The 27,714-nt window shown below is 35.2% G+C and overlaps 3 protein-coding genes across 5 annotated transcripts; 2 read left to right on the top strand and 1 right to left on the bottom strand.

The window, feature by feature from the left end:
• Window position 1: 1 nt before the first annotated feature.
• Window positions 2–26,024, top strand: LOC135692016 (uncharacterized). Of its 3 annotated transcripts, XM_089112033.1 has the most exons (16): window positions 2–148; window positions 805–925; window positions 1,951–1,972; window positions 2,214–2,283; window positions 2,832–2,941; window positions 3,906–4,163; window positions 4,209–4,241; window positions 4,657–4,720; window positions 5,580–5,703; window positions 6,941–7,057; window positions 7,841–7,923; window positions 8,619–8,801; window positions 9,472–9,550; window positions 10,234–10,283; window positions 10,828–10,874; window positions 12,336–12,948. In XM_089112033.1, the coding sequence occupies exons 2-16, from the start codon at window positions 853–855 to the stop codon at window positions 12,340–12,342; spliced, it is 1,320 nt and encodes a 439-aa protein (XP_088968159.1). In that variant the 5' UTR covers window positions 2–148; window positions 805–852; the 3' UTR covers window positions 12,343–12,948. The 3 variants fall into 3 exon arrangements, with proteins under 3 accessions (XP_088968159.1, XP_088968158.1, XP_065066105.2); XM_089112032.1 differs by lacking the exon at window positions 12,336–12,948 and adding an exon at window positions 21,817–26,024 and having other exon boundaries at window positions 3,906–4,241; XM_065210033.2 differs by having other exon boundaries at window positions 3,906–4,241.
• Window positions 13,101–26,252, bottom strand: LOC135692019 (intraflagellar transport protein 38). The gene is made up of 13 exons (XM_065210035.2): window positions 26,095–26,252; window positions 25,563–25,674; window positions 23,939–24,023; window positions 23,291–23,416; window positions 22,552–22,602; window positions 22,046–22,141; window positions 21,326–21,409; window positions 20,803–20,936; window positions 20,236–20,293; window positions 19,923–20,006; window positions 14,662–14,809; window positions 14,039–14,091; window positions 13,101–13,390 (listed from the first exon to the last, which is right to left on the bottom strand). Exons 1-13 carry the CDS (start codon window positions 26,114–26,116, stop codon window positions 13,193–13,195), a joined length of 1,251 nt encoding a protein of 416 aa, XP_065066107.2. The 5' UTR covers window positions 26,117–26,252; the 3' UTR covers window positions 13,101–13,192.
• On the top strand, window positions 18,318–19,929 carry LOC148958644 (somatostatin receptor type 4-like). Its single transcript, XM_089112035.1, has one exon. The coding sequence runs from the start codon at window positions 18,570–18,572 to the stop codon at window positions 19,620–19,622; it is 1,053 nt and encodes a 350-aa protein (XP_088968161.1). The 5' UTR covers window positions 18,318–18,569; the 3' UTR covers window positions 19,623–19,929.
• Window positions 26,253–27,714: the final 1,462 nt, after the last annotated feature.

The following is a 27,714-nucleotide window of genomic DNA, read 5'->3' as shown; positions in this document are numbered from 1 at the left end:
GTTCGATTTCGATAATAGCCTCTCTTTCACGTGAAAAGCATTCGTCAGCATACGTCAGCATCAGTCAGCTTTTTCGCTCTGTATTAAGGTTCTGGAAGAAGGAAGAAAGCAATCTGATAGAAACGTCGAAGTCGGAGCACAAGAAAAGGTAACAAAATTCTCTAATACTAGTCATGGAAATTGTTGCTTTACAGTTACAAATCAAATATCGTATTTATATATCTCTACATATATAACTATTATTCTTTTATACCTCTGCAAAATAAGATTTTTTTATGGCCTAAATGTGAAAAGCTGGTTCCAGAATTATACGTTTGTGCTGTTTAGCCAAATTTGGCAGCATTTACTGTGGTTTGATGTTTCTTTCAAAGGCTCGAAGGCATGAATTTTCTTGCAAAGGCATGAATTATCTACCGAAATTCACTGATAAGCATTTACTGTACCATTTTTAGTCTCAAAAACTATTTTTTAGAAAGGGAATTAACGAGGAATTATGAAATTTCTGTGATTGGCAATTCAAGATATTGATTTATTTGATATTCGTTTTTAGATAAACTGAAATTGCATACAAATATATGTAATATTTAAGTTATAAAAAAGGCTTAAAATTCCACAAGACAACAAGAGGAAGGCAATGCCAGAGTTCCACAAGAGGAAGGCAATGACAGAGTTTGTTAGTTAACTTTAGAACAATATTCTGTTTTCAAAATTGGTAATTTTTTTCTTTTCATAATAGCAGTGAATTTTATAGAAGAAATTTTTTGCTATGTTTAATGATATTTGTTTGTTATAAAATTTTTATAGATTTACTGCTTTGCATGCAAGCATAAAGGTGTAGAAATTTGATCAAACATGGCAAAAGTGTATCTACACGTTTATGAAGTCACAAAGGGACTTGCTGCACAGCTTTCTTCTGTATTATTAGGTTTGTATTGATTCCTTTTGTTTGTCTTATTTCTTAATGCAAGTATTGTTCTGCGTTTGAGTAAATTCAAATGGACTTCAATGTACTTCAAATCTGCTTTAACAAAGTCTGTTTTACTACAATCTGTTTAACGATATGTTAAAATATGTTTAAAATAAAGTTTTAACCCTAAAACTTGCTTATAATGGATTGTCCTTGGATAACTAAAAACCAAATAATGACAGCCAAAGAATGTTGAATACCTTGAATTATTTCAATACACTGGTGACAATATTGCTCTAGCCAATTAAGATCTGTGTCAAAAGTTTTAAACAAATCCAAATTTTTCCCAATAACTTTCTGTGTAAATCTCTTACATTTAAGCCAACAAACTCTGCCAAATTTGGCTGTGCAAAGTTGAAGTTTAGATAGCAGTTTGATTACTGTTAGCAAAATTTCATTGCATAAGTCAAATGTCTTTCATTTTGATAAACTACAGAAACATTTCATTCCAAATGGTGTTTAAAAATTTTCTTGTTGAGATGTTTTCCAACAACAGGAAGTCTGTTAGCTCAGTGGTATCTTAAGAGTGTCACAAAGGAGCAGTAGAAGAGCAAAAGCTTGCAGCTAATTAGAATTGTCATCTAATATGTCAGTAAAAAAGACAACCTCAAAATCTGGGTGCAAATTTTTAAAATGCTGACAAATTTGTTGCTCTCTTTTTTTAAAGCTACTGGTCCTGATTCATATCCTAGCATGGTAATTACGGTGTTAAATACTTTAAATTTGAAGTTTAAATTTTCTTAGACTTTTAACTGGCATTACATGGAAATACTTGAAAATGAGCTTTTAAAATTATCTGTTTTCTTTTGTTACATTAAACGATTTAAGAGAAAAGTGATTGCACCTCTCATATATAGTTACATAAGCAACTTAGGAATGAAAGCCCACCTATTCTCATGCTCAGTTTCTTTTCTCAGAATTTTGCCTGTATTCTAGAGTTGAAAGGCTACTTTTTGTGTTTAACACAGCCATTTTCCTTTTAGGAAGACATATTCGTGGAGTTTGGTAAGTGGTTGTGATGGTATTTTTTTATTCAATCTAAGAATGTGAACCATGAAACTTTTAAAACTTTTATCACTTTGTACTTTTTTCCTATTCTTTCTGTATCATGTAAGCATATAAATTTTATCAATTTATTATTTGATACTTGCAGTTTATTCTCATTGGGTTATGGGACTATTGACTTTTCACTTGTCAAAATGTTTTTTGAACTATCTATTGTTATTTATTATTTTGTTAATTTCAGGCACACTGGTGTAGTCTGTTTTGGCACAGAATACTGTTTTGGAAGTGGTGGAATTATGCAGATGAACCCAGTGTGTTGTAAATTTGATTCAATTTGTTTCTTTTTAAGATTGACTCTTAAGTAAAAATAATTTTACATCATGCCATGACAAGGATACAAAATATGGCCATGCATGCAATAAGACAAAGTCTTTTATTCAGCTTCACGAACAAATAGCCAGAAATTCCATAGATCTATGTATGCCAATTCATATTTGGGTTGGTGGAGTAAAAGTTGCGGTGGGGTTAGTTTGTAAATTGAAATGATAATATAATAAGGTGTTAGGTAATGTTTCTGCCACATGAACTGACATCGCATAAACTTTTTCAAACATTCTTATTTTGGATACATACCTTTGCTTAAATAGCCATCAAGTCTCAATTTGTATTTAGCAAAGCAGGGAGAGAATACAACATCTGTATCTGTGGCTGTATGTCATCCAAAATGTGGTATTAGGTTATTTGTGATCCTTTCTTAATGAAATCTAAAGCGGGAGACATCAACATTTGTTCATAAATGATCGATAGATAAATATAATAACTTCATTTGGCTAAGACTTATGCTGAATTTTTTTAATAGGGTGAAACAATAATTGGTTCTCCAGATGAGGTTGTGGATCTTGGAGAAACTCATGTATCTCTTGATCTTTTTCATGAGTTTTTGTTTGCTGTTGGAGAAGACCAGTTTAGGTATGTTTAAAATCAACTACTTGTGTTGCAGAATTAACAGCCACAAGACTAATTTTTGTGTTGATCAGTAATTGATCAAATCAAACAAAAAAAACAATTTATAAAATCATTTAGTGAGAGTATTCAATCTATCAAAGTAAATCTAATTTATTTAATTCTGCATAGTCAGAATGATTGAGTTCTGAGTTTGGAAACACCTGATGATTTGATTTGTTTGACTTGATTAATTTTAAATGAGCTGTTTCTCAGAAAACCATAATTTCATTTTGTAAAACAAAACATAAACATAAACCACAATTTTTGCATTTGATTGAAGAATATTATTGCTTGTTTCTGACCTAAAGTTGAGGTTGCATTGCTAAATATGACTCTATGTAATGATTAATCTAATTCAATGGTGACAATGAAGACATGCAACGTTAAAGATTTGAGCAATAAGGACTGAACAATTCTGTTTGAAGTATTGTCTTTTGATGCTGTTATTTTTTTCTGCTCCCCAATCAGCTGGGTTTGATCAAAATAGGTCAATCCACAAACTCGTAAGCAATGTGTTTTTTAAAGCATAGTTTGCTGAAAATTTTTATAACAGCACTCAGGTCTAAATTGAAACAGCAAGACATTAAAACATTCTTCTGGATTCAGATTGATGAAATATAAGACCAGTGGTGGACACCTGGGGAGGTGAAGGAAGAACAGTCTTTTGTTCTCAAGCAATGGGAAAATGTGACGTTATTTTATCAAAACAAAAGGCTTGCCCCCTACCAATATTTGACAAAGTGTCTGCCAAGTGTTTAAGAAGCATGACAACCCACTCAAATCTAAGACCCTTCATTTTGCATTGTCATTCTCAATTCATTCACTATCTTGTCGATTTTGCTCTCAAACATTTCATGCTTATCTTGACAATGCGCAATCTTTTATATATGAGAATCTCCATGTAAATTCTTGTGTTGTTACTTTTCAGGCCTGAAAAATACCATTTGTTTGAGCACAATTGTAATACCTTTTCCAATGAGGTAGCCCAATTTCTCACTGGGAAGAAGATTCCTTCATATATACTTGACCTACCAAGAGAAGTTGCAAACACACCAATGGGTGCAATGTTGAAGACATTTATGGATGGTATGGGAAGCCCTGTTGGTGGAAGGCTAGACAATACGACAAGACCATTAGCAAACCTTAACATGAATTCAAGCCATTCAAGCCATTCAAGCCATTCAAGCCATTCAAGCCATTCAAGCCATTCAAGCCATTCAAGTCGTTCAAGTCTTTTGTCAAGAAGTCAGCATGATATGAGAGAGTGAGTTAATATTGTGATTCCAACTTTAAGAAAGCTCTTGTCTGCATTTTAATTCTTATTAGATGCAAAGTGATGGAATTAATTGTGAAACGCTAGAAACAAATCGTGTCAAAATTTGTAGAATTTAAAGATTTTAGGTAGAGAAAAGATTTTTGTAATAACCTCGTAGTAAAAATTTTTTTGGTAAATTTATATTGATACATGTTATACATGTCTCACTACGTTGACTAAGAACTACGTTATAAAAGTCTCATAAATTCATTAGATTCTCAGTATACTTGTTAACCTAGCTCACTTCAAAAAAGGGCTCAAAGTTTTGCTCGTTTGGCAATTATTTTCTAAAAAACATCTTAAATTTTTTCAAAGCAATTAAACAGATCTTATCAATGTCCTCTATCACTATTTTATTTTATAGGCCTGAAACTTCAGTAAAGAAAAGTGACCGCAAGAGCGAAACCCCTGTTACATTTAGTTATGACGTAAGCTTTCTTTTCGATTTGCATGTTATATTTTGAAAATCATTCGATTTATAAGGCTATTTTGCTATGGCGTTCTTCTCAGTGAAAGAATTGTACAATGATCAGGAAACATAGATGACTTGCCCAAATTTCTAAGGATGCACAGGGCGTTGCTGCTTAAGTTCCGTACAGAGCTGAACGAATTTCGATTCTGACAGAAGGGTTTGTCCAGTTTGGTCATGGCCCAGTTTGCATTCCTTGATTTCTGCTCGGGGAAGTCCATTAAACGGTAAATTCTGGTGTCTCTGAGACGTGGGTAACGAGAAAAATCTGACTGGAACAGTGGGACGGGCTAGGGGCTACACCCCAAGAACAATCACCACCCCTTTAGAAGACCACCCTTTTAGAGATTGTCATGGATTGCTTCTTTTTGCACAATGCCCTTTATACACTTAAACAATAATTTAAAAAACTGTTGCAAGTAGAGGTTCAAGAAAGATATTACACGGTTGCGGCTAGAAGCTGGTATGGTGGCGCAGGAAAGAGGCTTATCTATGTTGTGTAAAGGCAATATTTATCTCTGTGAGACCTAAAATATTGTCTAGCAATTTTTTTGGAAAAGGAAAAAGAATTTAAGTCCTTTGTCCATCCTTATGCAAATGGAAGATCTTTTATACTACATGACTGATTATACTATTCAACAGACAAATTTTGAAAGTTTCATCAGGAAGATCCATTTGAATCCCCTGCCTTCTCCAAAGACGTCCCTAGCTGACGTGGTTACTTATCTCCTGCGGTCTAGTTTTCTGATTTGCCATCCTGTGTTTCCCCATTAGATTTATGATTGGAGTTGCTGAAATCTAACGTTCTTCTTCGACAGGTTAAGGAATGTTGCAATAGATTTCATCACCTGTTTGAAAATACAGAAGATATTATCAACCCTAATATCATAGACAATCAGACAAGAAACGATGAAAAGTTAGAAAAGGCTGTTGATACTCTACGTAAGTTCAATATCAAATATCAATTTTCTAAGTATTTTTCTTTAACGTCTGCTTCAATTTTTAGGGGGGTGTTCTAACAAGATTTTGAAATTTCCTTTGACTTTGAGAAGGGGGTAAAAACAATAGATTTAGACATAAAGACAAAAAATGGATGGAAGCAATGGTTTTGATTGACTTTTAAATATATAATGCTGGATTTGATTAATAATGGGATATTCACACTTCGTTTAGTTATTTTTAAGATGCTTTGATTACTTTGTTTATCGGTTATAAACACAGAGCAAATAATTTCACTTATATTTGCAAAAGGCTTTGACTAACACATTTCCTTAAACGATTCCAACCTTTTTACTTACTGTATGTAAACTGATTCTCTATTCGACAAACTGCAATATGCTACAAGACAACTAACATGTACATTTAAATTACCATGCAATCATACTGTTGCATTTCAGTTTTTTTAGATTGTATACCCAGGGGCACCCAAAACTCTTTGACCTTAAGAGAAATGCAAAAATTTGAAATCAGGGAGCAAATCTTCTCTCTTTGAGCCTCTTTTGTGGGAGTGTCAGGGAGGTCGTGACATTAATATCGTAGAATTTGTTTTGACTTTGACGTGTGACATTAGGGCGTGGTCAAATAAGGTTTTATTAAACGTTGTGTTTATCTATGTGATTTCTTTAGGTTTTGGAAATGCACGCTCTAACTGTGTTTCTCTATCTGAGAAAAGTTTGAATTTCAGGAAAAACAAAATTGTATTACTTTCTTCAAATTCTGGCTGAAAGAACCTTGATCTGACAGAACCCAAAAAATCTGTTAAGGTAATGCGAGGGGGGGCAAGTTTTCAATGTCTACTTGCCCCTTTTTCAATCAAATTACACAACCTTGTTAAGATGGCTCGTTTAATGGCAGTGACTACCATTTATTACTGTCAGAATCTTAAGAACTCGTGACGAACAAGGTCAAGAGCCACGGAAAATAAATCTAAATACCACGTCTACTTTTCAGTGTTTTCCAAACTTTAGCTTATCTGCCGAAGCAAGAAAGAGCATGTTTCTAGCATCTGACTGACTTTATACCACCTTTCATAACGCATTAATGAAAGTCTAAAGTTACCAACTATGTTAGAAAGACCAACCCATGAAAACGCAAAATGCAGATTTATTACCTTGCATATCAGATCTTTCATCACCCGTTCTGTTGCTAAATCATTACTACAATATTTTTTTACCTTTAGAAAAGATGCTAGATATTCTGGAGGAGAAGAAAGAAAAAGAGCATTTTACTTCATTTGTTGACATTTTGTCGATATTAAGTTTGCGCAATGGACTAAAAATATTGAAAATAAGAGAAAGTAAGTGCCGTGATCGAATATTTTTATTATTGAAGTCAATCTTCATGACATATTTGCTCTGGTTTCTAGCTTTTTATACTACTGTAGATTGAATTCCTATTCGTTATTCAATTCCTACCTCAAGTCACTTTCCTTAAATATCTTTACTGTTGCTCTTCTGCTGTTTAGTGTCACTCTCCTATGCAGGAATTCAATTTGCGTGTCATTCGATTTGCGTTTCTGCGTTTCTGTTTAGTTTCATTCAATACATTATATGTGTGAATGAAGAAAAGACCACTGTAGCAGGCTGCTCGACGGGCTCCAAGGAGTTCTTGCGGCGAAAAGTCGATAAAATGTAGCAAATATGAAACACCGCAATACGCCGAGAATAAACAACAATAAATGCACGTAAATCAGTAAAGGCTGATATTTCGCCCCGGCGTGTATTTATTGTTGTTTATTCTCGACGTTTTGCGGTGTTTTATATTTAATACATTATATGCCTTTCAGCCAATGAAAATTGCATCACTACTTTACTGCTTCTATGCCTTTGTGTGCAATACTTTTAAACCTCGTGTTTATGTTTACAAGAATCATAACTTCTTGTGGCTGCAGATTTAATGTTTGTTGTGTAATTCTTGCATTTGACGGTCGCCAGCAATACTTTCAACGCTTGCGATTTTAAAAGATTTATCTCGTACAAACTTATGTTGTTTGCCACATGATTAGAATGCATCAACTCCCTTGACGTTTATATCTTTGTTGAAATTTCAGTAGAAGAGATGCTTGTAATTATCATTCTAGGCCCAGTTATGTTCAAACGGCTGATCGAAACATTTAGAGAATGCTCATATAAAGAAGATGTCGCATCGAATGTGTTGAAGCTGGTTAGTAAAACGTTTTTCTTACTCAACTTTCTGTTTTGTTTAAAAGATCAAAATGTTTTCAGGGAATCATGCTGGATCGAATGAAAGTTTGTTTTCCTGAGCAATGAACAAAGACTTAGCTTAATATTTTTGGTAAAAATGTTCCCCAGGCTTGTAAACAGAGCTTTTCAGATATATGAGATCAAACAGAACATCAGTAAAATTTAACAGGCATGCTTGAACATTTGCTCTAAGAGTTCATTTTTTTATTCTCGTTTTTTGATTGCAGCAGACCAATGCAAAAACTCTCTCAATAATTAAGTGCCCTCTAAACAATAGAGACACAGAAAGGGAGGGGCATAATGTTACGCAAAAGGGCAATGTTACTTAAATAGTCATGCATTTTACTTATTTGCCAATACTCGGGGTGCATCTCCTGATACATCCGTGACTTTTGTCCTCCTGTTAAAAGATTCAATTACTTCTAAACTATAAACGGTGAGCCTGTTTACTGATTTTAGGGAATATCTCATCAATTTAGATTGATATTTTGAGAAGTTGAGTAAAAGTTTTGTTTCCCAGCTTAGGGATTTTAAACCAACCTGATAGCAAATCTCTTGTTTCCCCTGTCAATATTCAGCTGTTATCTTAATTCAATGAATTAATTTTTAAGCATACGGTAATTGGGCAAAGTTGACGTGGTGTTTTCTCTGTAGGGATCGAATCTTTTCAGTGACCAGCAGCATCGAGATTGGCTGATGAATGAACACAACGATGAAATTTCAGGCCTAGACAGAAGTTTTATAGCTGAGTGTGTAGGATCCTTGCTTAGCTCAAAAGCAGGCAAAGAGACAGTCGATGTTGCGCTAGTTTTTGCCTACAACATGAGTTTAGCAAAGGTAATAAATAGCTTTACTTTTGTTTTCTCTTTTTTTTGGTGGTGAGAAATATCAACGCAAGAATTTAATTGTTGTCATTGTTGATGTCTCAGCTTCTTCAAGGGTAAACGGAGTGTATTACAGTCTTTTTTTAAGTATACATTTCGTAAGAGCACCGAGGTTCAATTGGCCAAAAAGATACGAACTACATAAAAACAAGTCCATCTGCAGATGAAAAATTAATAATAAAAACAATGTATTTTGTAAAATGTTCTATCATCAAAACAAAACATGTCACGCAAAAATGTCATTTAGTGGTTTTAGAAAGAATTTTTAATACGGAATACGTAGTTGTAAAATATGACGTAAATACCGTAAATAAACGGTAGCCTCAAATTATCGAAAGAATAAAAACATCAACCTCGGCTTGGCCTACTTGCTGCAGGGTTGCAACAATGGTGAATTAGATTTCTCTTTCACTTAACTTTGTCCAATTCATCCTGCTGTGCCAGTCCCTCTATATAAAGTCCCTCTCAACTACGTCATTCCGCCCCTTCTTTGGTGCTCACCAACGAGTCCATCATGAGTGTAGTGTAAATGTTGAAGTTCTGTGTGTGGTTACACAGATGGAAAGCTTTTATCGATTGCAAATTAGCTAGAATAAACCTTTCTTAAATTGATTTGTTTTTAGATGGATGAAGAGTTAGAAATAGAGTTGTCATCTGCTTTGCTGCACTGGGTTGGTTCAGCAGAGAAAGGCTCGTTGCAAAGTGAGTTGTTTTCAGTTCAGTTTGTGACAGAGAGAGAATCTCTTAAAGAGATTCTAACGAATGAAAGAGTAAGAAAATCATGCTGGAATTAAAAACAACAGTAGTAATTACCTGTACCAAACATAACAACAGAGTACCAAACATAACGATACTTTGAAAGAATAGTGTAGTTTCAAAATCAGAAAACACTTTTTGGGACTGGTGTAATATATTTTTCGTGGTTGATGTCTTCTTAAATACATCGAAGCTGCTTTTTTTTATATGTTTTTATATGTATGGCTGTTGATTTTATATCAAGCTTGAATTCAAATTTATTTGTCTTCAAAGTTCTTAAAACTTTATGTTTAATGGCCTCAATGTAGACAAAGCCTTGTGCTTCTTGCGGTATCATCTTGGTAGTGTAGTAAAGTAGTTTTGTAAGTAATGTAACTAGTAATATGTAACTGTAGTTTATTATTCAAATTTGCAACAGCCTTTTAACGTTAAGTGAAAATTTTACCCATCTGACACTTCTTTTAAGCTTTTAGCCAGGGTATATTCTTTAGTTGTGCTACTTATGATTGTACTTCTCAATTGGAACTAAAGTTATACAGCACCACAGATCATTTTTCATGTGCTTTATTAATCTATCATTGTTATATGTTATAGTGATTTTGAATGTATCATTGTTATGACTTTCGCAGCTCGAAGATGTGTCTTAGCCATAAAGAATTTCATGCGTTCAAATGAACAAGTAAGTACTTTTTCTTTGAAAGTGGACGAAAACTATTAATACCTCTTGTATTGAGATTGTTGCTAGTTCTATGCGTACAATTGGCTTTCCAAAATCTGTATTAATCTTCTTCTCAATCTCTTATTAATCTCCAAAACCATAAAATCTTCAAAATTTTCTGTTTAGATGTCATCTATAAGCATGTAGAGTATACAGGACTATAAGCATGGGAAAACAAATTGTTTGGTATGTCATTTTGGAAGTGGGGTACATTTAGAGGCTTAAAAGTGTAGAGGCATCGTATGGAAGCTTAATGCCTGAAATTGAGCTTTTTGAGTGGTAGGGCAAACCCAGTGAATTTTTAAAGAGTTTCTATTTTAGAGTTTCCATCAGATTCTCGGTTTTGCAAATTTCTTGCTGCCCCTCCCTAAGAATCTCAATTATTTGCGTCTCTGTCTCAGCTGTGTGATGGCAAAAACAGTAAAACTATTTTCCGAAAATTCCACTGTTTATGCCAGTAGAGGTTTTGCTAGCCAGAGTTTTTAATTGATTTTTTTCTGTCTAGGTCCGAGAGCTAGCAGAAATGACCACGGATCCTAGTATGCTAGAACTGTGAGTACAACACTTGATTTAGCAAACGTGTTGCGATTTTAGCTACTGATTAATAATGTAGTGATACTATCTTCCCCAATACGGTTTACGTGGATTTCGGAGGTGGGCCATGGCGAGGCACGTATGCCAAGGATTTATCGACCTCAACGGATCTTGCCATTGGTTTTGATCCTTCTCGATGATTCTCGGCCCGTTGTCTCTAATAATACCTGCTTGTAACTGGTTACACTGGAAACTGTTATTAAGTAAGGAGCTCTTTCGATGAATTACCTTTTCCTTTGGGGGAGGGAGTTATTCGGGGGCTAAACTTTCTGACAAAGTTAAGAGAGCTTTATCTTGTATAATGTCAAAATCGTACCTGTAAGCTTTAAAAGTATTCAGTATTCAGAAGTAATTTTAAAAAGTATTTAGTTTAAATTTGTCCTATTTCATTAACAGGTAGAATATGTTTTTCATTAAATCAATAAATTAATACAACAATCGTAACTTGCACAAAGCTGTGTTTTCTTGCCACTCTGGTTAACTGTTAAGGAGGTTGTTTGATAGACCAAACACACTTCGCTTCTTTCACGTGGCATATAGTTGAATCGAGACGGGTGAATCCCGAGATCCTTTGAAAATCTATTCCCTGGATAAGTGTCAAGTCTATGTCCTTTTCTCAGAGTTTTATGGAACTCACATGGTGTATAAGGTCATATGCAAGTGAACCCGCCATACGAAGGGGGGGGGGGGCAGTTCTCTCACTGCGCTGTTACTTTGTCGAGGGCCAATATTTAGAGGGAGTTAAATTTTATGCTACCAGAAGAAAACACAATAATCACTATTGAAGGCTAATATTGCCTGTTTACCAGATTCAGAACTTACTGGATAAATGTTATCAAATACAAATTGTATCACATATTGCCTACTTACCTTTTAGTTTTCCTAAATAATATGCATTGACCAGAGTTTAAATATCTATGTTTAATTTGTTAACAGCTCTGGTAAAATATGCTGTTTAACCAATGAAAGTTAAAATAATTCTTATAAACCATCTATAGTATACCGTTTGAACAGTCAAGATTTAATTATATTTCGACCAGAGAGGGGGAGATGAGAAAATTTCAAAATAACAAAACAAACAAAATTTTAACTCATTTCAAATCAGCGATCAGTGGTGGGCAGTTATTGAACGTGCAACCATTTTTGCCTGTGACTACATTTTTTTACGCTTTGTTCGTCTCGTTCGCAAGTAAAAAGAACCGATTATGAGACTTTCTTCTTCTTCTTCTGTGGGTACCTTATCCGATCCGGACGTTGGCGATCATGGTTCTCCACACTGCCCTGTTTTTGGTGTTACAAACTCAATCCAGTACATTTGCTCAGGCTAGAGATATATGTAAGCCGTGGTCTTCCTCTGCTCTTTTTGCCTCCAATTTTTCCTGTCACTACTAGATGTTCTATCTTTTCTTTTCTTTACAGTGTTTAATAAAAGGGGCAGATCCTGCATTAGCTGCATAAACGGGACATCATGGCTCTCGGCTAATAATGTTGTACGAAGCCCTAATTATGGTTGGCTGCTTTTTCAAGAAATATGCTTGTGATTCAACAAAATTTCATATCACCGGAAAATTACTAGAACAACTGTTTGCAGCCTTGAAATATCTACATAGTTAGTCTCATAAAAGTTGACATCAAGACTTGTAATTACTAACTCTTGTAGGACAATGAACACTCAAATCTCAATAGTGAAGTATTAATTGCTTATGTGATTTTTATAATTTTCAAAACGGGCACTAAAACGTTACAAAGAGGAAAAAATATAATTTGTTTTATGCTTCAGTATTAAGTATAAATAGAGTGGCTGCAGTGCAGAGTGTGAATCTTTTTCAGAAACCTATTTGTAAACCTTTGCAGACAAGCATCTCAACAAGCATATGATATATGTTGAATGTAAAAAGTTTGGCCTAATCACGTTCTTACAGATGTTCACCATATGATTGTGAACATTTTGAAGAAATGTTTCAAATGAAAAGATGTACAATACTAAATGAAAAAAATGAACAATGCAAATTAAAAAAAAGAACAATGGGTTTTTTTCTGTGAACAATCAACTCAAGTAAGATTATTAATTCCGTAAGTGAAACAATCTACATAAATATATAAATTCTGATTTTGTTAGTTGTGCCATATTTTTACACCTTTCTCAATTTTAAAAGCTAACTCGACGAAGAAAACAAAGATACGGACGCTTTCCAGTTCCCCATTAATCATTTACAACTATTTCAGCTACCGGTCACAACATTTCAATTTACATCTATTTTACAAGCAAACAGTGCTTAAAAATCATCATCACTGTCATTCAAGGCGTTTTTCATGTCGACTTTCCCTCTTTTTCTTCCAATATGGCCAGTTTCATCGTCGTCATCATCATCGTCATCCCCATCAATAAGTTCATCGTCGTCGTCCTCATCATCCTCGCCATCTTCGTCCATCTCTATGTCACTCCCGCCACTAGACAACTCATCTGAATCCTCCTTAAAACAAAGAATCATTGCATGAGAAAGACACGAGTAGAATGACATGAAAAATTACATTCCTTCTTCCTTTGTACCACAAATACAAAAATTTGCAATATTAACAATTGGAAAGGGGTTAATTAACCTATTTTATGGTGTACGCATTTGCTTTAGCATATTTCCACATTGCGGCACTAGGAGGGTTCGCATTTCCCATGAAAATGGAACTGCAATAATTATCAAACGGGTTTGATAGTGGTCCTGGTCTCAATGTAGATTGGTGTAGCATTTTCGGAAACTAAACAAAGAAAAAATAGGTTATGGTACACTGTATGGTTCGGTAGAGCCGCTGGTGTGTTTAAGAGGAAAATACACAAGAATAGTAAATCTTTTCTGTAAAGATCCTGGAGCATGAGGCCCAGAATAGCCAGCTCCCTTTGTCTCTGTACATTGGGGCCTGTCACCCACGATAAATTAGCATATGAAACCGTACCCTATGCTCGTCTCTCCCCTTTCCTCTTCCATTTTCCTTAGCAATTCCTTCCCCCGTTTTTCATGCTTTGACTCTCTGAAGCTCTGGCACCCAGGGTAATGAGACCGACACACATCCCCTTTATGCATATAATGAACTGACACTCAAAAAAAGCTACGGCTCTAGAGTATTACCTCGTCTGAATCAGCACCTCCAGTCATAGTTCCTTCAACTCTTGGTCTGCCACCTGAAAAGGGCGTTGTTATTATCGATAGCAAATTCATAAGAAGCAGTAGCAATTTTGCTCATGGTTCGACAAAAGGCCTCTTGCATATATAACGTTCCTAGAATTATTTGTGAAATATTCGTTTGAGAGAATCATTCACAATATTTTTATATCTGTGTGGACTTTATGCCAACTAAGTACATTGCGGTTGGGCCGTAGAAGGAGATTTCTGCAAAACTATGTAATACTTCAAGAAAACGTGGACTATAAACTTGTTTCACTTTTTTTCTGAGACAAGACCAGCCCACGCTGGAGATAAATCCTTGTGAGCTAATAGAAATGTCAGCTTATGACACAAAGGTCAAAACAGTTATTTTACAGTAATTATTTCCAAACCGACAAATGTAGATCCATTTTCAGCCGTGCATTCAAAAATAAACGTAGGGACAAATCAAGCATAAAAATTAATAAATGTTGCCCGGTTGGTGTCTACTCGGCTCATAAACTCTATCGTATACCTCTAATTTTCAAAGCACGAATTTAGTTTAGCTTTACTTAGGGACTTTTTTTTTTAAAATAAAATTAATTTACCTGCACATCGAGGTCTTTCTGGTCTGGAACGGTCTTCTGGGATGTCGTCTTGGTCATCCACCTCATCGTCACTCACGTCCCCTTTTAGGTCATCTTGCGGTTCTAATATGACCGCCTCAGCAGTTTTGCTAGATTCGCCATCCAATCCCTGGTCGAAGAAAACATATCAGTGTTTATAGATGATGGCGCCCAACGAGTTATTAATGATAGAAAGCAGAACCCAAGAGAAATCAGGTGTAACTGAATTATTTCTGGTGGGGTGGGAAGTGGCCTGATCAAGGAACGTGGTTAGAAATTTTCCATTTGACAAAAGGCAAAATAAATTTATGGGATTAAAGGGACAGGTTGTATGGCATCTGGCTATTTTGAAAAGCTCCTCCCCTCGTGTACTTAGATGCATACGCTATAAAATTTTCATTTTCTTTCAAGTTGATTTTCTGAAAACTACATTTTTCATGCCAATGCAACTTGTCCTGAAGATAATTGCAGACAGGAAGATTATACAAGGCTAATTTTTTGTAGATTTGTTCTTTTTTGTACGTTTTATAGACTGAATGAAAATTTTTTTGAAACTGTTTTCATTCAGGGGGTAATGACATTTAAGAAATATGTTTTTTTGTGTGACCCCCCTGAAAATGGACATTTTTCAAAAATAATTCATTCAGTGTATAGAGCATATAAAATAGTATATATTTGCTGAAAATCAACTCTTACTTTTACTTTACTTTTAAGTATATTTGTTGGAAACAAAACGGAACGGCCTTTTCATGACATTCCTCCTTGGTTAATTGTGGTTTTTTTCCCAATTTTTCTATTGTATTTTGATAAGCAAAGACTAACTTTTATTTGTGTATCTTTTCATGAGATTTGGTACAGTAAGTTCTTAAATAGTGACAAAATAGTAAAATATGGATATTTCAGAGCGACAGGGTTTATTGCTACCGTAAGAATTTTAAGATTTTTTAAACTCTGATAAAACTTTTTCAACCTCCTCCAGTTTCCAAATTTTTGGCCACCTTCCTCAATTACTTTCTGTTTCTACAACCTTCCTTCAGCCAGTAGCCTTGGGGCCGTGATGTTTTTTTGACTCTACCACATTGATACCAGAAATAATATTGTCCTGATACCAGTTGTTGCTGTTATTACCCTCACCGTGATACAAAGATTTTTGGTATTTACTTTTGAAAATACCATAATAAAATTTTAGTGTAAGTCTTTGAAAACTGCCTATGTAGGGTTTCACTGATAGCCACATGCTACAATTATTTTCTTCAAAAAATATTCTTGGCTAAGGAATTTCATCTTAACTGGCAGCATGTCTGGACTGAGATATTTTAAAGCAAAATGAAATCTGTGTTGATGTGGCGAAAATACATTAGCACCTATAAGAAGACTATTCGAAAAAGCATGAGCAGGCACATCTTAATCCACATGAAAGTGCCAATATTATGAATAACAGGAAACATGATCGGTCGATATTGTAACTGTCACGAGTGTAAACAACATTATTAAAAAATAGAAAAATCAAAGAGAATCCTAATACCAAATGTACGTGAATAAGCTTATAGGTCAATAACTGTAGAATTTTGCAGAAGCTTGGTGCACTCTTTTCAATGGAACAGTATCTGGAAGGCTAGGCAATATATCTTTCAATGAAAAGCGACAGTTAGCCCACTGAAGGTGTTGAAATACACTGGGTATGTTAGACGTACAACACACGCGATGCGGACGCTTGGGCAATAAAGAGACAAAGTGGTTTTGGGCGACTTCGATTCGAGTTCAAAAAGACCGGGTCGTAAAGATATCAATTAATTGGTAAGTTGATTTTTGTTAAATCTAGTATTTAATCCATGCTGCTGTTATTTTTTGATAACTTTTGTTTTAGTTCTGGGTAGCAGAACACATTTTAACGCTCAAGGATCTTAGTGACTGGTGCACCTCTAATTAGCATGGCCTACTGGAATCAAGATATATTTCAACTAGTGTTAACTGTTCATTCGTCGTATAAAATATATAAGTCTTGAAGGCAGCGGCATCGCATGCTTCTCATTTTTTGGTATGTTTAGGCCGAGAGGAAGAAGGAAGTAAACTGCTGATAAACTTTTGGTTTAATTTAAAATGAAGTTTTGAGCTCGTTTTTGAACAAAAAGTGAAACAAGTTTGCCCTTTCGTTCATTTTATATTTACATCTTTCTGACATGTTTTTCTTTTTGAGTCTTTTTCGGGGTTGGTAAACAAGTAACTTTTGTAAAGAGTCCTACACATCTACGCATTGTTTTGAAGGGTTTTTTTCAAAAATATATCCCTAGGAAGGCCTTCGGACACGCAAAGGATAATTTACAGTACGTTCAGTTTTCCAACATGTCAGTTACATACACGAGACACATAAAGAAGGCAACATTGTGCTACATTTGATGTTGTTATTGCGCAACTGGAAACTGTCCACACTGTCCACAAATGCACTTTCTCTGACGTAAAACTTGCATATTGCCCTATTGCGTAACAACAGTGTGGCGTAAATTTATACGTAGGTCAAATCGTTTCAAACTCCAAAATATCTTTAATTTGCTCAGCAAGAGTTTTTCACGAGTAGGGCTCGTGAGATTCGCTTGCTTTCAAATCTTTTATAAAAACCAGATAATTTTTCCAAGGATCGGTCTTTTTGAAAGACTTGTGGCTTGAGGGCTCATAATGTTGAATTATTTTTACACTGGTTTTTCTACAACTGCACTCTTTTTTCTATGAGAACTATTTTCTATTTCACTGTTCTTAATTTTTCCATAACTTACAGGCTGGATTGTTCTTAATTTGTTCTTATACCATTCATTTCCCGACAAGTTTAAAACGAGGGACAATTCACTCTTGCAAATAGCGTAAAATATTTCAACGAAAACAAAAATTTAGAGATTTTAAAACAAATATAGGATTTATATCAAAGTTTAACGGGAGTTTCAGGCAGTGATTTACCTCTTGGTTTAAAATTCCCCAAAAAGCACCCCTAGATCACCGACAAAGCACAAAACTTCTCGTTTTTGAGATAAAATTTTCCAAGGGCGTTTGGCAACTTTATTCAAAATTAAATTGTACTGTACCAAAGCCACGGGTTATTCTTAATTTGTTCTTTTGAACCAGCTCATGTTCTTATGAAGTTGTTTTTATTAAATAGGCAGACAATTCTATTAATTGAGAAAAATACATTGACGTTTCTTCTAACTGTTCATCTGAGGCTCGTCATTTTCTTATTCGGTGTTCTTCTAACGTGCGTTTTTACATAAAACAGAGTGAACTTAGCCTCAAAAAAGTCTTCTCTTTATTGTATGTTAGACGTTATTGCTTTCTTCTATCAAAAAATTGACAAATATCCAGAACTTTAGGATCCACAATGCATTTTAAACACTGGCGATATTTAATATTTCCAGAGGCAAGCAACTTTTATATGTTTAGATTGATTTTTGGGTCTTATTTTCAACTGTGAAAACTTGAATCGAGATGAAAGACAAAAAACAATTACCTTGGACTGTAAGTTTTAGAGACAAAACATTCCACATTTGTTCGAGATTTTTTGGGGTTGTAATAAACTTTTTTAAAGGCCCTATGTTACGTCATTCAACCGTTCAGAGTTGAGTTTATATAGCGAATAGCCTTTGCAGCGTGTTTAAAATCGAGAAAACATTGAGGATTAATTGATTGGCGCCGTAACAATAGGTCTATTGTATAGTCTAACCAATGGGAATTTAACTGGCCAGCGAAATGCGTCGGACTCAGTGCCTTCAAGGCATAGTCGTATTTAAAATGCTCTTGAAAGTCAGAAATTTTTTTGCAAAATAAGCATGTATTTTTAAAAAGTGCTTTAGGCATGTTTTCACTGAAAATTTTAATATTCTTCAGGGAAAAAACTTTGCGCAAAGATGGAAACGTTGCCATTTTTGAATAAAACCTATGGTGCACCTAACACAACCGAGGCGATTACACAGTACACTGATGTTGAGATATTGCCGCCGGCTCTTCATTGGCTGCTGAATTCCCTTATGACGTTCATAACAATACTGGGTCTAATTGGCAATGGTCTGGTTTGCTACTTCTTTGCAAAGAGGAACATTCGCATGACTCCATTTAACATGCTTCTTCTAAACCTGTCCCTCTCTGATCTATTGGCTGATATATTTGCTTATCCTCATATTTTTGTTGACCTCAAAGCTTTACGCAAATACCCAGAAGCAACAAGAGATTTCCTTTGCGCCTTAACGATCGGTGTTACGCCATTCGCAATCGTAACGTATGTTTCGGTGTTAACGTTGATGTATATTTCAGTTACGCGATACGTCTACATAAAGTACCCGCTTAAAGCACAGTGGTTCAAATCAAAACCCAAGACTGCTGGTTTCATTGTTCTTGCATGGCTGTTTTCGATTGCGTTCATATTTCCTAATACTCTTGCCTTCAAGTACGACCCTAAATATGCAATATGCGAGAGAATTTGGCCTAAAGATGGAAACGGATATGTTTGGACAGCTGCAGGGTTCTTACTGGGCTTTTTACTGCCAATGGTAACTATGATTTTGTCACTCGTAGCAACCATCCGCCATTTTAGAAATAGGGCTGTTATCAAGAGCTCTAAGGATGCAAGGAGACGTGGTGCCATTATACTTCTTGGCAGTCTAATTCTGGCTTTCTTTGTGTTCTGGGGTCCATGTTTCATATATCTCATTCTGTCATTTACGGTTCAGTCAATATGGCCAGAAGGGGTAGAAGGTGACTATACACGAATGAGGTACATAAGGGTGTTTTTCCTGATCGCGTTAATCAACAGCGTGGCGGACCCGTTCATTTATGGATACAGAAACCCGGAATTCAACAAGTGTTTTCGGGCATTCTTCGCCAAGATATGCTTTCGCCTGTGTAATAATTACACCGTAAGGCGACAGGATTCAGGCAGAGAAATGTCTTCAACTTCGTTTTAAGGTCGGTAAACGGACGAAAGTTCAGTCTGGTACTGGATGCAGAAAGACCGTGCACATTCTAGAAGTTCAAATTCAAACGGATTTATGCCCACACAGCACATTTGACACTAACAATAGTCGGCAACTGTAACAAATTTATGTGGTCATTGAAATGTCAGATTGATACTTGAATAATTTTAAGACAGTACAAATATAAGTAGCTGCGCAGGACGCAACTCGTTATACGAGGAATGCATGTTTGAAGATCATATTTTGAAACTGGACCCAAGTTCTCGGTGTAAACTGATTCAAATACTTTACCTCGATTTTATCTTCTTCGCCTTTGTTCATCTCCTCGAGTAATTGCTCAAGATAACTTTGGTTTCTGAATTTCTCAATGTACACCTATGATAAATTAATAAGAAATCTTTATATATCGCTAAAATAACAGGAGAAACTTTGAGTTCAAACAAATTGTAGATCATAGCATTTAGTTTGATTTGAAAAACGTTTATATATGGTACACTTCTTCCTATTGAAATAAGAACAAAATTGTATATAAGACGCAGCAAAACATATTTAGATAGTGTTCCACGTAAATGATCACGTGCGTTTAGCTGAAATTGTGGCTTACGTCGTAAAGCCCTTGAAGCTCCACTTCCAGCTTTTCGTACTCATCCATAAAGGCAGGCCTGCAATGAAAGGAAATGACTGATAGTAGAGACGAAGTTTTAAAGGATGATGACAGTTAATGTGGCTTAACTGAGCCCATTACATTGACCTTTAGAAAAAATAGGGTTAGCATGAGAAAATAAACCACAATCCCCCCCCAGTTTATTATGCAGCAATACATCAGATCAAAGAGCAGAGCAAAACATATCAAAAACGTTTTAAAGGCCTCTTTTTTTCTCAGTGCTGGGAAACTGACATTGCCCCTGGGAGAATCAAAAGATTTTACGGGGACGAAACTTTAGTTCAATATTTTATTTAACTTACAATTGAGCCCTTCCCCACATAAACTATTCCTTACTAGCAAACTGCCTTTAAAACCTTCCTTTAATTGTCAAACTTATCTTTTCCCCATCTTTGGTTGCTAGCGTTGATATATCCTTACCCATGCAAACTCTTCTCTCAGCTCCCTTTTGCAAAGAGATCGTCATTTCTGCTTGTGAAGAAAAAGCAGTACGCTACAGCAACCTACCTGACACTCTCTAAACTTCGAAGCCTTTTCTGATTGCGCTCTAGCTCCTGTTTCTTCTTCTCTATCTTTGCTTCTAAGTTAGCTTCATCTGACGCAATATTCTCCAGCATTTTCTTTGTTTTGTTTATCTCACCCTAAAGAACCCAAACTAATTTTCAGATATAAGCCAATACAAAATTTTAGCCTGTTATCAGTAGATGATGTTGATTAGCCTGTTATCGCAAAGACAACAAAAAAGGGGCCCCAGGAATCTAGCCCACCTTAATAATTTCCAATCTGTGCTTCAAAAAAACAATAAATAATTATCCTTCTGGCTTTTAACATGTTACCTTTCCCCCTCCCCCTAGAAACATTTTTGAGGAGGCTTTTCTGGATGATAAGTAAAATATCAACACATTATTAGTGAGTTATTTGTAAAAATAATGGGATATTGAGAACTTTTTTTTTTTACTTTTGTCCAGAAAATTGTTGCATATAAAAAGTATTAGCAAATGGAGTTTAATATTGAAATTGAATTCTTTACCGTCAAACTCTTCACACTTTGTCTGATTCCCTTCTCAATTTCATTCAAATCCATTGGACGGCCAACAGAGGCATTTCTAAGTTCCTGAAGAGAATAACACAAATTTGTAATGAAAAGCATAATAAGGGGCTGGAATTTGTTTCAAAGTAGGAGGAGCTGGAATTGATGGGGTGGGCAGTAAAAACTTAAGATATTTTCAGAGGGTCTTTTTGCATAAAAGATGGTTTTTAATGGAAACATATTTTTTTTGAATTTGTCTTGCAAGTCACTAATTTACATGTGAAAATTCACTTTGTCAACATAAAAAATTTGAAAGCATGAAGGACGTGAAGGGAAAAGACTTTTTTAAAATCAAGATATGATTATCAGAGTTAAAAGAAATCTGTGGGGCTTATTTTTCTTTGGATAATAAAGTTTCAAACATCATAAAAAGTAACACCTTTTGCTCAGAACCTCAAATCCAATAACATATTTTTTAAATCTCTACTTAGGTTATAACAATGCTACTGCAATTTGTGAATCGCTCTTTGCGACTGAAAATTCAAGGATAACCCATAAAAGGAAGCCTTTAGAAGTTGATTTACACGTCCAATGCAAGGCAGTTGATTTTGATGTAGCAGCTACTAGAAAGACACTTTGATCTAATCCCAAACAGCCATGGATATGCTATTATGATGAAAAATATAACTTGAGGATCAAGATTTGGCTTGAAAATCTTACCCTGAGTTCAACTTCACGACCAAGCAAATCATACAATGAGGCTCCTTTTGTTGTTATTTCTGAAGCAAGCTGTCTTGATGCTTTCAAATCACCAATCTGAAGGGATTACAAAATGCATATTGTTAACCATTTTCATACCAAAATTAATCCCTTTTATAAAACTATGCAAGAAAAAAAAAGATTTTAAAACCAGGCTTAATGTATGCATGAAAAATCAGTTAGAAAGCTAATTCTTGATGTAATTGTGGTTTTTATAACAAAATCACTTGGCATCATTCCGATGTTTTCCTTAGTCTATGAATATACAGTAATTTTATCAGACCAATATCAATTGAAGTGTTTTTTTATCTATTTACTTTATTATGAAGTTTAAAGATCAGAAATCCTGTTGTTTTTATTATACAGTGTTTAAATGTGTTTCTTCTAAAGAAGTTCAAGTTTTGAATAAGCTCCCCTCTCAAATAGGCCTGGTACAAAGATAAAATGCAAAGTATCAAAAAACAAACCTTAGAAGTGACATCAATCTTCACCCTTGTCAAGTCCTCATGGCTTGATTGCTTTTTGGAGAAGATATAAATTAAGTGAGTTTGTAAAAATATTTTGATGTAAACTTTAACAAAGTGGGGACATGGTGGCTTCCTTTTCACAGGGTTGCCAGAGTTAGCTATAGTTCTTACAAAGAGATTAGTAAATATAGCATAATTTATTCACACCTCCCACCATCAGGGCACCCTTTCCACCACACCCTTGAAAGGAACTTCATCATAATTCTGGAACTAGAAGCTTGTCAATTACCAATCTAGTCTTAATGTATTAATTCAAGCAATTAGCAGAAGTCTTTAAACCTTTAGCAATTTAACTTTGAGAGGGAAAGGTTCCTTTGTTCGACATAAGTGGCTATAGAGTCTGACAAAAAAATATGAGATGTAAGTTCTTTGAATACTTGAACTTTCAAAAGAATTAATAGGAAAGTAACTGACAAGCTAGTGTGTTGGAAGCCAGATCTGAACTGAGGCAGGAATAGTTTAAAATAAACACTGCCTCTAAAAATTGTAAAATTTTGGGTTCAAATTATTATCTTGAAATTGAGCAAATAGACAGACAGTTTATTTGGCCTATCTATTTCTAGTAGAATTTACAACTGAAAAGTTTCCTCAAGGTTTTTCTTTGGAGAGATATTTTGTTGCATAATAAAGTATATAAAATGTTTGTGTCTTCATGGGATCATCAAAGCAAACCACTTACATCATCAGATGAGTTTGACCTCATTGCATTGTATAAAATAGACGTGACCTTCAGGAGTTCCTTTACTGCATACCCATCTGCACTATACAACTTCTTTGTATTGAGCTTAATATGTGCTTTGGTTGCCTAAAAATATATTGGTTTAGAATATATATTCATATAATCATAATAATGCCTTTCATTGGCCAAATAACAGATTTCTACTGACTTGAGTTAAAACAAATTAATAGACTTTTTATTAAATTAAATTTTCAAAGAGCCTATGAAACAAACAGTATTGGATTTGAAGAGCTCCCTAAAAGGTCTTCTCCTGATTAGTTTTATACTCTGAACTACCAGTGAACGAAACTTCCAGGTTAGAAATGAATGAGGAATTGGTCATTGTTTGCAGAAAAATGAGACATCCTCATGTTTAGGAAGAGGAAGAACTTTACAACTAGATGAGAGGATATGAGGCAAAGCATTGTTTCTTTATTAAAAAGAGCTGATATTAAATCTATAATCTACTTTATCAGGTGCATTTCTAGCAAAGCTTAAAAAAGGAAGTTTATAGGAAGCATTAACTTACAACTTATGCTAAACGCAATTTCATATGTCAAATCATTTTCATTGTCCATATCAAATATCAAATTTAAAACAGTATCTTACCATAAACTGAGCAACTGATTTAATGAATATTACTCTATCATTTTGACCCTCAACATCCATTGGTATGTCAACATTAGGGTCATACCTGTAAAAATAAAGACCACTTAGCAACAAATCATATTTTATCCTTGAAAGCAGGTATTGCTGTGACCATAAATTCTTATATGATATATTTTACAGTAGCTATGAACAGCTTATTATTTGGGCTTGGGAAAATCAATATCTGGCTTTTATGCACTTCTGGTTGTTTTTAATGACTCTTTAGACTTGGCCCTTTGAGGTGGGCGATCGCCCGCACGCACCTCCAGGCTCGCCTCGGGTAATCAAGACAAGCTATTTATTGCTCGCCTCAATGTCAGTTCGCACGTTAATCGCCTGCCTTGGTCTTCCTTTCATTTTTTGACACCTCTTGAAGTAAAACCAAAATATTGATAGGAACTTGATCCCCTTTGTTCTGACTTAGAAATAACGTTTTAATCTCTCAGGAGGTCATCTACTCCTGTAAACTCGTTAACTACTTAACAAGTAATGCGAAAAACAAACAAAGCATTTTTAAATGCAATAGGGAAGAAAATCCTTCAAATGATTTAATTTCAACCAGAATGCAATTTCAAAGGCCAATTGAATATTCCTAACATGTGAAACATTTCAACATGGCGAGTAACCAGAAAGGATCGCTGAGAACTTTAAAAAAAACCACAACGGGGCTTTCTTGAAAGGAAAATTGAGGAGATAGATGTAAAGAGGATGGTGATGTTTGCTTGGTGCAGACTTTGTGCTAAAGATAAAGCTTTTATTTTCTTGAACCCGCTTTGCAAAGGCGGTGCAAAGGCGGTGCAAAGGCGGCTGTTGAAGCCTACATCAATGGAACAAATTTTGTATGTTGTTGATTTGGGATTATATGAAACTATCGTTTTATTTTAGTCTGAGAATGGCCAACTTGTTTTGTAAACTCAGCTGTTGAAGAATGTTGTTTATTCATATACCTTTATAAAAATCGCCCGCCTGACTTTACCGAGGAGAATGATGTACCGCGCGCCTGCTAAAATGCTCACAGCCAGGCCCGACTCTTCCGCATTCCCTACCACTTTGCCCATTTCCTCCCATAATATTAAGTAAGAAATATATAAAAAATTGACTTTGTATGCTTCTAATCTGTCCATTCAATATTATTCCTATTTCTCAACAATGTAATTTTCAGCTTCAGTCTGAGTTCTTGACTATCCTACTAATGTTCTGTCTTCATTACAGAGTGTTGCCTTTTATTTCTTCTGTATGGTTGCATTTAAATTTGTCCATGGAGAATGATTCAAGTGAACCCTTGCTGCATCCCTTCACTCTGATAACTGCCATTTTCATATTCATTCTTAATAGCCTGTTCCCTTTTTTCTTATCATATTGTCATTTAATTATAGGTTAAGGCCACAGCATTATAAATAAGCTATAAACAATCATACTTTTGTGGAACCTGAACAAAAATTGGGAAGTAGCTTGAAGGGGCTGCAGTTGACAATAACCAAAAAAATCTGATAGACCTAAAGGATCAAGCATCTGTTCAGTGAAAATGGCAGCGCTACAGTATCCAAAATGAAAAAAAAAGAATAAAAAATAAACCATATGTTACCTAAGTACCAGCCATTTTAAGACCTCTGCAACCAATGGAAAATTGGGAGAACGAAAGTTCTCCATGGAGATCAATCTTGGGTACCCAAGAGCTCTCATCATTTCTGTAAAATCTGCGGAACAAATTTGATTAAAACACTTGTAAATAGAAACAAATGAAAAAGAATTGAATTTGTAATTTGTAAAAATTGAATTTCATTTTATTCAGGACATCATTAGGTGTTTTTGCTATAAATTCAAATTGTAATGAGAAAGTTGGAGATATGATAAATTGTCATTAAATTTTGAGGCATGTTTAGCTAGCATTGTCTAAATCTTGATAATTGTTTTAAATATGCCGTATCATCAACCTTGTTTAAATTCTCTATTCTCTACATTTACAACTACAGATACTTTTGCAATGACGCTTCTCGTGTCCTTATAGTGAAGTAAAATAAATCTATGATTTTCGAGCAAAACAACACAAACAAATGCGGTCAAAAACAGCACGGCTTAAAAACTAAGAAAAAATAAATATCGAGTAAAATTCTCACTTCTCAAGTCTCGATACGACATATTGATTGCGGAGATTTGCGAATACCAAGTGAGTTTAGTATACTAACAGCTCTCAGGCCATATAATTAGAATTCATGGTTTAAGCTGTTAGTGGCTGTTACTAACAAACATCGCGGCTATCTTGATTGAGCCTCATTCCGAAAATGGTGTTATAGATCAGTGATTCAACTCCCAGATGGCTTTACAGGACAAGGAGTTATGGAAGTAGACTTATTAAAATGAACGAGTGTAGTAATTGGGAAGTAATTTTTCAGGGAAAAGGATAAGCACTTTTCTGAACACCTTTTTACTGAAATCAAAAGAAAAAGACGACACCCTTCTTCATTGCTTTGTCAAGCTGTTCAAGGGCGTCGCAATTAAAAAATCCTCCCGATTTTTGAAAAAAACTTATAATAAAAATAAAAAGCTGGTATAAAATAAAGAAGAATAAAGATCACTGTCAACAGTGCAACCTTTTCATAACGGACGAAACGATTCGATGTATTCACAACATTACAATAATTACGACATCGGATAAAGCCAGACGCCAAACTGTGGAATTGATTGCAAGAAAACATTTCCTATAAAAATATAATTATAATTGTGCACAGTGGCATTTCTAAGCCCAGAACTTTTTCGGCCTCTTCATTTGCCTTCTCTCACTTTCTAAGAAAGTTCTTCGATATTACTGACCTATTGATTACGAAGAACTGTTTTTCTATTAACATATTAGTACAGACAGAGAAATTGAAGAATCATGAGCCATTTTGAGGCCTCCGAAACGCAAAATGTCAGGAGCTTCCGGGGGCTTCGCCTCCTTGACCCCTACCATTGCGCTGCTCTGGACCCGCTGGAGGGCTCATAGCGCTCCCCAGACCCCCAGCTCTAATTTTTCGCTCGCTCCGCTCGCGATTTCTCCCGCTTTTCCTTCTCTACAGGTTGGAAGGTATGCCCCCACTACCAACTGCCCCTCCTTCAAGTTTGCTCTGGATCCGCTCCTGTTTCCAACAATTGTAACGCATTAACATTTCTGTAGTAGTTGAACTTTCAAAGTATGGCACTTGCATATGAACTTTGAAATAGAAGCGCATAAAAGCAGCGTAAATGTGTATTTATCTTTTGACCATACCCTTAAAGACTGAGAGAGGGCCCTTTTTATCGGCAAAAATCACCTCTTTTTCGCCCCTAAAGCTGTTATCCAGGCACCGCATGGCGGGGCTAGGGGAGCTTAGCCAATTTAGGGGTTTGGGACAAAGGCTAGGGGAGCTTTCCCAAAAATGCAAAGAAAGAAAGAACCACCAGCTAAGCCTCTTTTTATTCGGTCTTTGCCCCCCCTTATTTTTTTAAACCCGCCATTTTTATCAATGCTCAACTGTTTTACAAAGTTAGAACACAGGGTTCCCATCCATTGTAGGCAGGACCTTACATGACGATTTTTCATGTGTGTTTATAATTGTTTATTACGTAATTATTATTTTAGGTGCTGGTAGAATATATAAAAGGGGTTGTTTCTAAGAATGTAGTCGTACAATTTTAGCAAGGGGGGCTCTATGAAATTTCCAAGTTGTTCTTGTCGTGTAATAATTGCAATTTGAGCGCGACGAGGGTTTTTTTTTTCA

This window comes from Rhopilema esculentum, chromosome 13 (assembly GCF_057945365.1).
Source record: "Rhopilema esculentum isolate cy_ngs chromosome 13, ASM5794536v1, whole genome shotgun sequence".
NCBI lineage: Eukaryota > Metazoa > Cnidaria > Scyphozoa > Rhizostomeae > Rhizostomatidae > Rhopilema > Rhopilema esculentum.
This window is presented reverse-complemented; position numbering and strand designations above follow the sequence as displayed.